A 9,136-nucleotide genomic window follows, 5' to 3' on the forward strand; every position below is an offset into this window, starting at 1 on the left:
TGAACTTTCCCAAAAAGCGCCTTCGAAGTCGCTTCTGAGACCGGCCAGGCCGGCCGCTGCGCCGGAAAGGACGGCGGGGCGTCCCCGCCCTCGCGCCTGGGCGATACCATCTCGCCGGTCCCTCCCCCCTGGGGACTGGAGTGGTGCCGTCCTCGGCAGCTCATTGGCTGGCCGGGCGAGCGAAGGGCTGGGCTCCGGAACCTCCTTCCGCGCGCCACCTTGTCCCCGCCACACTGGGAGCCGGGCTCGGGACGGGCGCCATGGTGAGCGGTGGGTGCGGGTTACCGGGCAGGCGAGGGCCGGGGCCGGGGCCGGGGCCGGGGCCTACGTTCTGGCCCGGCCGTAAGCCTGCCCGGGCGCTGCTTTGGGAGCGGGGCCGGGCCACGGCAGGGCGGTGCTGACGGCCGCCGTGCTGGCTCCTGTTCCAGGTGCTGCTGCACGTGCTCTTCGAGCACGCGGTCGGCTACGCGCTGCTGGCGCTGAAGGAGGTGGAGGAGATCAGCCTGTTGCTGCCGCAAGTGAGTGGGATCGGCGAGGCCTCGGGGTCCCGGGGGCTGCGGCGCGGCCCGGCGGTCCCCAGCATGCACCGCGCGCCCACGTGGCCGGCTGAGCGGGGTGATCGGGCCTGGAAAGCCCTGGAGTAATAAGGGCCCTTATCTTGATTCAGGACTAGAACTGCTTTAGAAGCTTTTATGAAATTAAACTTGTCCCGTTTAAAGCAGAACTTTGAGAGGCGTACCCTAGTCACCAGCGCCCTAAAAATCCTTTTAGTTAGCTCTCCTAGGAGCTCTGCCGAACTTTTGGGTGGAGAGCGTGGGGAGGAAACGGCTGATCCTGTTTCTCCCCGTCTCAGGTGGAGGAGTGTGTGCTCAGTCTGGGCAAATTCCACAACATCGTTCGTCTAGTGGCCTTTTCTCCCTTTGCCTCGTCCCAAGTGGCCTTGGAAAATGCCAACGCAGTGTCTGAAGGTGAGTTGCACACCCTCCCCCGAGTTTAGACGGTTTGGGGGATCGTGTTATGTCCAGAATACAGCTGTTAGTCCCATTGTGGGACCCTAAGCCCACTGCCGTCGGGTTGAGGCTGACTCATGACTCAGGAGGACTGAGTAGAACTGCGCCGCCCGTAGCTTCTGAGAATGGTAACTCTTTACAGCAGTAGAAAGCCCTTTTCCCATGTCTGGCTGGAGTGATGAACAATTCTTAGGTGGGATTCCCTTCTTTAAGCTCCCATTTTTGTGAACAGGTTTCCTAAACCAAAGTGGTTTCCTGCAACATCATTCCTTTTACTGGGCAAGGTGGGGAAGGGCTTGAAATAAAAAACAAGCCATTGGTCCCAGGGGCCAAATGAGCTCTTTCCTTCTTTGGGAGCTTTAAGCAGCATCGGTTGTTATGCACTGGTTCGACTGGACCCTGGACCCTCTTCCTCCTGTTTGAGCCGGCTTTGCAGTGATGACCTGTATCTGTCAATCCCCTGAGTGCAGTCACTGATGTCTCTATGTCTCTGAGCAATGCCAGAGGGAAAGAGGATTCAGGCCTGCCTTGTTGAACCAGTGCTAAGAGTTAATTACCACCTTAAATAAGAGAGGATCCTGTCGATTCTTTCAACTTGCTAAAGTGGAGAACTGTTTCTTTGCCTGGAGGTGTTGTTCATGAGGATCTCCGCCTGCTTTTGGAGACACACTTGCCGTCCAAAAAGAAGAAAGTACTCTTGGGAGTTGGGGACCCCAAGATTGGTGCTGCCATACAGGAGGAGTTAGGGTACAGTTGCCAGACTGGAGGGGTGATAGCCGAGATCCTCCGAGGTGAGAGCATCCATAGGTACCATTCTCGACACCTTGGCCCTGGGGTGCTCTGGAAGCCCACTAGGGTGTTTAGGGTTCCTTTTGGGGCAGTCCTCCTTACCTGGCACCCCTGAGTGGGTGGGGGCTAGCCCAGGACCCTGCCATGCTCACAGTCCTGCCTTCCTCCAGGGATTCGCCTGCATTTCCATAACCTGGTGAAGGGCCTGACTGACCTGTCTGCTTCTAAAGCCCAACTGGGGCTGGGACACAGTTACTCCCGGGCCAAAGTGAAGTTTAACGTGAACCGAGTGGACAATATGATCATCCAGTCCATTAGCCTCCTGGACCAGCTGGATAAAGACATCAACACCTTCTCCATGCGTGTTAGGTAAAGTGCATGGGCAGCCCCAGAAAGTGCAACATCGATTGGGCTGAATTCTAATTTGGAGAGAGGGTGGGGGTGCGTGCATGCCTCCTTGTGCTTACCACAGGCTGTGCTCTTGCACTGACTGTATAGAAAAAGGAGGCAAAGTAAGTGCCCTGTATACACCTCAACCCAAGCCCTGTCTGTGCCTGGTTTGTATTGTGAATGGGGCCACATGGCATCGAGATAATGGATCTGACTGCTGTTTTCTTCAGGCAACTAGTGGTTGCGTGCCGGCTCATGGCGGTGGTCTCTGGGTTTTTTGCAGGGAGTGGTACGGCTATCACTTTCCGGAGCTCGTGAAGATTGTCAATGACAATGCCATGTACTGCCGCCTGGCCCAGTTCATTGGCAACCGCAAGGAGCTGAACGAGGAAAAGCTGGAGGAGCTGGAGGAGATGACGATGGATGGGGCCAAGGCCAAGGCTATCCTAGACGCCTCGCGGTCCTCCATGGGTCAGTGCAGGGCTGCTAGCCCAGGGGTGGGGTGGTTCTGAGTATGTCTGCATTCCCACTGAGTCTCTCTCTTGTAGGCATGGACATCTCTGCCATCGACTTGATAAACATTGAGAGCTTCTCCAGCCGAGTGGTGTCCCTGTCAGAATATCGCCAGAGCTTACACACTTACCTGCGCTCCAAGATGAGCCAAGTAGCCCCCAGCCTGTCCGCCTTAATTGGGGAAGCGGTAGGTCCTGGCGGGGCTAGGGGGGTGGGGTGTGTGTGTGTGTGTGTGTGTGTGTGTGTGTGACTGACTGCTTGCTGAGAGGTGAGCGTAGGCATTGTTAACGTCGTTGGGTGTGTGTGTGTGTGTGAGACTGCTTGCTGAGAGAAGGTGAGCGTAGACATTGTTAACGTCGTTGGGTGTGTGTGTGTGTGTGTGTGTGTGTGTGTGTGTGAGAGTGAGACTGCTTGCTGAGAGAAGGTGAGCATAGACATTGTTAACGTCGGTGCTCTCCCCAGGTAGGTGCTCGTCTCATTGCACATGCTGGCAGCCTCACCAACCTGGCCAAGTATCCAGCATCCACCGTGCAGATCCTTGGGGCTGAAAAGGCCCTGTTCAGGTACCAGCGAGGGCACCTGCCCACATTCAGGTGCCTTTACTTGTTGGGAATCACAGTGATGGCTGACCAGGGTCCCTGACCCATTCAGGCGTCTGCTATGGGAGTGATGGGCCAGCCCTGCTGTCTGAGTGGTTCCCAGGGCCCAGCAAACTTCCAGGTCAGCGGCATCAGATGCCTTTTATTCCCTCTACCCCCTCGAGGAGCTCTGGGTTGGCATGTGGGTGGGGTGGAGGCAATCCCAGCCGGAGTCTCACTCTGGAGACTTGGAAAACGAAGAGGTAAGGAGCTGCTTTGGAGTGGTTGAAATTCCTGATCTTAAAACTCTTGCTGAATATTCTCAGAGCCCTGAAGACCAGGGGAAACACCCCTAAATACGGACTCATTTTCCACTCCACCTTCATTGGCCGAGCAGCTGCCAAGAACAAAGGCCGCATCTCCCGATACCTGGCAAACAAATGCAGTATTGCCTCTCGGATCGATTGTTTCTCTGGTAGGAGTTGAGGGGAGGACTGGGGGTGGTTGTGGGGGGCATGGGCTACCTTGACAGTTTCCACGGTGATGGTACTATTTTTCGTCAACAGCAGTTCACCCAGTGAGTGTTGATAGTGTTGGGTCTGAGTGAAGCTGACAGGGTAGGAGGGACTGTCGGGGTAGATGGGTCATCCCTTCAGGAGCTGACAAGACTGTTACTCCTCCCCGCCACCACCACACACCCATCCAGAGGTGCCCACGAATGTATTTGGGGAAAAGCTTCGAGAGCAAGTCGAAGAGCGACTCTCCTTCTATGAGACTGGGGAGGCGCCTCGGAAGAATCTGGACGTGATGAGGGAGGCAGTGGTTCAGGTCAGTGTGGGCTGCCGGCCACGGGGAACCCTAGCGGACAGCTGGAGGTGATGAGCTACTATCAGCCTGACCTTGTGAAGTGGGGGCCAGAAACTGATTTAATGAGCCTGATCCAGTATACGGTGACTGGGAGCAGGGCTTGGAGGGGCGAAGGGCCTTGACCAATCTATCACTCCTGGGCCAGGCGGAGGCGGCCGCTGAGGAGATGACTAGGAAGCTGGAGAAGCGGGAGAAGAAACGCTTGAAAAAGGAAAAGAAGCGATTGGCTGCACTTGCGTCTCAGGAAAACAGCAGTGCTCCTGAGGAGTGTGAGGTCGCCGGGCAGGTTAGCACGGGGTCAACATCGGGAGTGGGGCCAGAAAGGTCTTCAATGTGTTGGGCGGGGGGCTGGCTGTTGTCGCCACCACTCATTCTATTCCCCCTCAGGAGACCAACGGGGAAAGGTCCAAAAAGAAGAAAAAGCAGAGGGCCCAGGAGGCTCCACAGGAAAATGGATTTGAAGACCCGGCTATCTCTGCTCTCCCCAAACCCAAGAAAAAGAGATCTAAGGAGGAGATGGTCAGCAGTGATCCAGAAGGGGTGCCTCCCCCCAAGAGGAAGAAACTGAAATCTCTCCCCAGAGAGGAACCTGCCTGTGATCTTCAAGAGGCAGCAAATGGCGGGAGCATCCCAAAGAAAAAGAAGAAGCTCCCCGCAAAGGGGGAGCCCGCCAGCAGTGGACCCGAGGAGGCAGCTGCTAGCAGCAAGAGCAACAGCACTAAGAAAAAGAAAAAAATTAAAAAACCAGCCCAGGAAGACTAGAGTGGACATTCCCCAACCCTCCCAATAAAGAAACAAGTTTACAATAGTTCGTCCATGTTTTATTTATTGTCTTACATGGGCAGGGCAGCAATGACGGCCTCAGTGAAGTCGTGGCAGGTGGCATAGCCACCCATGTCAGAGGTTCGGACCTGTGGGGAGAAGTGTCGTCATATCTCTCCCTGATAGACTCCCCGCCACCCCCCACCCCACTGTTCCCTAAAAAGCCAAGCCCAGGACAACCTAGGCTTTGCTCAGCTGTCTAGAGGTAGGGTTCTGGTCCAATGTACTGGAGGGATGTGTAGGTAGCTATGGTCCTTGTGAGGTTGGGAGGAATAAAGGACTAGCCCCCATAGGGGTGCAGGTGGTTGATGACGGACTTGATGAAGTCAGATGTGGTGCTGTAGCCGCCCATGTCCCGAGTCCGAACCTACAGTCGCCACCAGTGGTGTGGTGGGGAAGAAAAGAGAGCCCATGAAGGGGGTGGGTAGGGCAGTGTGATCAAGGAAACCTTGATCCCAAGGATCTGAGGGTGGCATGCCAGAAAGATGCTACAGGAATGTAAAGGTTTGTAAGCACAGCCAGTACAAGCCCGCTCCTGACATGGGGCCAGAGCCAAGTGCTGCTGGCCAGGCAGGCTGTGAGGATGGAAAGAGGCACACCAAAGGCAGGATGGAAGATGGGAGAGTAAATCAGGGACGACAAAGCTGCTTTGCAGAAAATGCAGAAAAAGACCAGATGAATGAATGGGGAAATAGCAAGAGAATGCGGATGAGGATGAACTCCCACATGTGGAGACAGGGAAGCCGGAGCCTCATCTTCCCATGCCCAGATGGGAAGCTGGCCTGCCTAACGCAGTGGACGAAGCAGGTGAGGGAATGGCAGACAGGAGCTGAAAAGGGTGGAACAATCCAGAAGATGAGACAGCCCGGAGAAGGGGGTCAGGGCAAGATCCGAGCGTGGAATGTTCTGGGGACCTGGAGGGAGAGGAGGTCTCAACTCAGGTTCCCCAGAGCCCAACCACCTTAACTCACCTTGCCAACTTTGATCACCTTCTTCACTGCATCCGAGATCATGGTGGCATGGTGTTCAAGGCTGGCAGCAGGAAAACGGTGCGGCTGAGACCCACCCCACCACGGGAGCAGCCCCACCCGACCCCTCCGCCTCCTCCCCCAAGCCAGCCTACTTGAGATGCCGAAGCATGTTGGAGGCGGAGAGCAGCATGGCCGTGGGGTTGGCTATGTTCCTGCCCACAGCCTGGGCAAACGGGTGCCTGGCGCCCTGTGGGACAAGGGGTGGGCCAGTCACTGAAGGAGAAGGCGTGGAGAAGCTGAGGTCAGGGAGCAGCCCTTAGGGGAGAGGCTGTGATCCGAAGGCCTGCAAGCCAGGGCCACCAAGAACAGATACTGTTGGGGGAAGGGCTATCAGGCCAGGGTGGTTCTGGGCGAGGAGATGGCATTGTGGGGTCAGAGGAGGACGGGCATGGAAAGAGCCGACCTTACTCACCGTCTCAAACACTGCGTACTCGGCACTGTAGCTCTCCCCGGGAACCACACCAGCTCCACCAACCAGGCCAGCAGCCAGATTGTCAATGATGTTCCCATACAGATTGGGCATCACAAGGACATCAAACTGGTAAGGATTCTGCACCAGCTGGAGATTAAGATGGCGTGTGGGAGTGGGGACCAAAAGGACTGCCAACCCCTTGCCATCAAATTGATCCCAACTCATAGTAACTCAATAGGACAGAGGACCGCCCTAAAGGGCTTACACGGCTGTGAAAATCAAAAATTGGGAAGCAACCTTGCTCCTAGGGAGTGCTGTGGCTTTGAGTTGCTGACTTTTGGTTAGCAGTCAAGTTCTCCACCACTGGGTCCCTCATGGACAGGAAGAAGGGAAGTCAATTCAATTCATTCTAGACCCGCCCTGAGCACCAAGACTCACCTGCATGCAACAGTTGTCTATGATCATCGTCTCAAACTTGATCTTGGGGTACAGTTCAGCAACTTCCCTGCAGCACTGCAGGAACAGTCCGTCCCCAAGTTTCCTGTCCGTGGAGCAGAGGGAACACATTTAGTCTGACGTGGAGGGGACACAGGGAACTACTTTCCCTGGACCCCACCCCCACACAAAGCCTCATCCCTCACATGATGTTGGCCTTGTGCACGGCTGTGACCTTGGCCCGACCCTTCTTGGTGGCATAGTCAAAGGCGAACTTGGCAATCCGCTGAGACTTGGTTCGGGTGACAATCTTCAGGCACTCAATCACCCCCCTGGCACTCTGGGTGAAAGGAGCAACAGCTGAGTGGCTGGCCCTGACCGGCGGGGGTGGGGTGGGTGTTGTTTTCTAGGCTTCTCGCCAATCTCCAACCCTAGGCTCCTGATTTCTGGGGCTTCACCTCGTGTTCGAGAGAGCTGTATTCCCCTTCCGTCTGCTCTCGGATGATGACCAGGTCTAGATTGTTGTGCCGGGTCTTGTAGCCAGGAAGTGACTTCACATGGACCACGTTTGCAAACAGATCCAACTTTCGCCTGAGGGGGGACACAGAGCACCACCACTGCACCCAGTGCCCCGGCAGCATGCCTTGGACCCACTGCCCCCACCCTGCCCTGCCTACCTCAGCCTCATGTCATAGGAGGCCAGTTCCCCCTTATATTCCATCGGGGTATGGATCTTTCCTGCGGAAAAAGTCAGGAGTGGGGTCTCAGGCAACCAAAGTCAACCCCGTCAGGTTGCAGCCTAGACCACCACCCCCATCCCCATCTTCCACCTCCAAATCTGGGCTCTGTCATTGCCCCTGGGGGCCGGGGGCAAAGGCAGAGAGTGTGTCCACTGTTGTTTTTGTTTGTTTCGGCTGAAACCCGAGCTTTGAGGTGGTTCAGTTATGGCTGATGAAGCAAAACTGTAGTAGACCCAAATGCTTCAAAATGCAGGTGAGCCTGGCATGGGGATGAAAGCAGGGAACACGAGGGGGTTGGGCGCCCTGGAGTCAGGGAGACCAGACTGCTGGCAGGGCCATGGAGCACCCCCACATTCGAGGTAGCCGTGGCAAGCGGCCAGCCGTGAGCAGGGACTCCGCCTGCTCCAAGTTGGCTGCCGTGCAAGGAGGATCCGATCTGCCCTTATTTCCAACGAAGGGGACTGAGGTCCTGCAGTGCTTCCACCTGTAATTGTTTCCACTTTGCCGAAACTTTGAAATGTCCAGTTTTGCTTCCTTCGCCATGACTGAACTAGGAAGAATTGGTTCAAAGCCCTGGTTGAATCGTCAAAATGGTGGTGGACGTGACATTTTTTCCTTATTTATCAAGCACCGCCTGGGTTAACAGGCTGACAACACTAGGGGAATCTATGGCCGTCCTTGATGTTTGCCTGTTTGATATATTTTTTTCTACCTATTATTTCCTAAATCACCAACCAGATGCCAGGCAGCAGGGACATCAACAAAACAAAACAAACCTACAATCCACCCTCAGGGGCAAACACTGCCCTAGGGAAGACAGCAAGAATGACATGTTTATACCATGGGAGGTTGCTTCTCTCCCAGAAGCACCAGAGGTAGATGCCTTTAACAAACAGGAATTATGTTCTCACAGGTCAGGAAGTCAGAATTCAGAGTGAAAGGCCTAGGGTAAGGTCTCTCCATGGGCTCTAGGGAAATCTGGCTCTCCAGCTGGTTTCCTGGCTCCCTGGAAGATCTCCATGTGGCTTGCCATCAATCTTCCTCCATCTCTGCTTGCTCCATCTTTACATGTCTAATGAAAACGACTCAAATCGCTACCTATGATAATCCTCCATCATGACCTTAACAGAGAGAGTCCATTTCTGAATGGGATCAAAACTACAGGCAGACAGGTTAGGATTTCTAACCTATTTTTGAGGGACATCGTTAAATCCCTGACAGAGAAGTAATAAGCAATACACAGAAACACAGAGAAGAAATTCCCTCTGGTAAGACAGATGTCATACAAGAGCTGGGATTGTACTGAGGCAGCACAGTGACCCCCCCCCCACCCCATTATATGCGATGCATGAACCTTTATTTAATAAACCCTTAACTTTATTTAGGAAGACAGTCTTTGCAGATCTACATTTTGGGTTTCAAGAAAGCATCAGTTTGTAGCAGCTAGAGAAACAATGAACAAGACTTGATTAAGGGCTCCGACCCTCAGAACCTTCCTACACTCATGACCTCTCAAGTCCTGGGCTACCAAGGGAAGGACTATATTAGT

The 9,136-nt window shown here is 54.7% G+C and overlaps 2 protein-coding genes and 5 non-coding genes across 7 annotated transcripts in view; 6 read left to right on the top strand and 1 right to left on the bottom strand.

Moving 5' to 3' along the window:
• The first annotated feature begins 229 nt into the window (after positions 1-229).
• Positions 230-4,916, top strand: NOP56 (NOP56 ribonucleoprotein). Its single transcript, XM_045295284.1, has 12 exons — positions 230-263; positions 429-518; positions 854-968; positions 1,640-1,801; positions 1,970-2,168; positions 2,473-2,660; positions 2,738-2,889; positions 3,165-3,265; positions 3,607-3,755; positions 3,987-4,108; positions 4,293-4,433; positions 4,535-4,916. Exons 1-12 carry the CDS (start codon positions 261-263, stop codon positions 4,907-4,909), a joined length of 1,797 nt encoding a protein of 598 aa, XP_045151219.1. The 5' UTR covers positions 230-260; the 3' UTR covers positions 4,910-4,916.
• On the top strand, positions 1,441-1,508 carry LOC115871402. The gene has a single exon (XR_004047277.1). It is a non-coding gene; the product is annotated as a small nucleolar RNA SNORD110 (small nucleolar RNA).
• On the top strand, positions 2,250-2,383 carry LOC115871387. The gene has a single exon (XR_004047263.1). It is a non-coding gene; the product is annotated as a small nucleolar RNA SNORA51 (small nucleolar RNA).
• On the top strand, positions 3,314-3,399 carry LOC115871400. Its single transcript, XR_004047275.1, has one exon. It is a non-coding gene; the product is annotated as a small nucleolar RNA SNORD86 (small nucleolar RNA).
• LOC115871373 lies at positions 3,816-3,887 on the top strand. Its single transcript, XR_004047250.1, has one exon. It is a non-coding gene; the product is annotated as a small nucleolar RNA SNORD56 (small nucleolar RNA).
• LOC115871372 lies at positions 4,151-4,222 on the top strand. The gene has a single exon (XR_004047249.1). It is a non-coding gene; the product is annotated as a small nucleolar RNA SNORD57 (small nucleolar RNA).
• A 30-nt stretch (positions 4,917-4,946) lies between the features above and the next one.
• Positions 4,947-9,136, bottom strand: part of IDH3B (isocitrate dehydrogenase (NAD(+)) 3 non-catalytic subunit beta) — a 4,970-nt gene continuing 780 nt past the window's right edge. Inside the window, exons 3-10 of the mRNA XM_045295533.1 lie at positions 7,525-7,616; positions 7,306-7,438; positions 7,054-7,187; positions 6,851-6,953; positions 6,413-6,559; positions 6,093-6,187; positions 5,941-6,001; positions 4,947-5,058 (exon numbers count right to left, since the gene is read on the bottom strand). Coding sequence (XP_045151468.1) covers positions 4,981-5,058; positions 5,941-6,001; positions 6,093-6,187; positions 6,413-6,559; positions 6,851-6,953; positions 7,054-7,187; positions 7,306-7,438; positions 7,525-7,616 — 843 coding nt within the window. The 3' untranslated portion in view covers positions 4,947-4,980. The remainder of the gene's footprint in view (positions 5,059-5,940; positions 6,002-6,092; positions 6,188-6,412; positions 6,560-6,850; positions 6,954-7,053; positions 7,188-7,305; positions 7,439-7,524; positions 7,617-9,136) is intronic.

Source organism: Echinops telfairi, unplaced genomic scaffold (genome assembly GCF_000313985.2).
Source record: "Echinops telfairi isolate 266 unplaced genomic scaffold, ASM31398v2 ScPeMD7_5592;HRSCAF=6446, whole genome shotgun sequence".
NCBI classification, from domain to species: domain Eukaryota; kingdom Metazoa; phylum Chordata; class Mammalia; order Afrosoricida; family Tenrecidae; genus Echinops; species Echinops telfairi.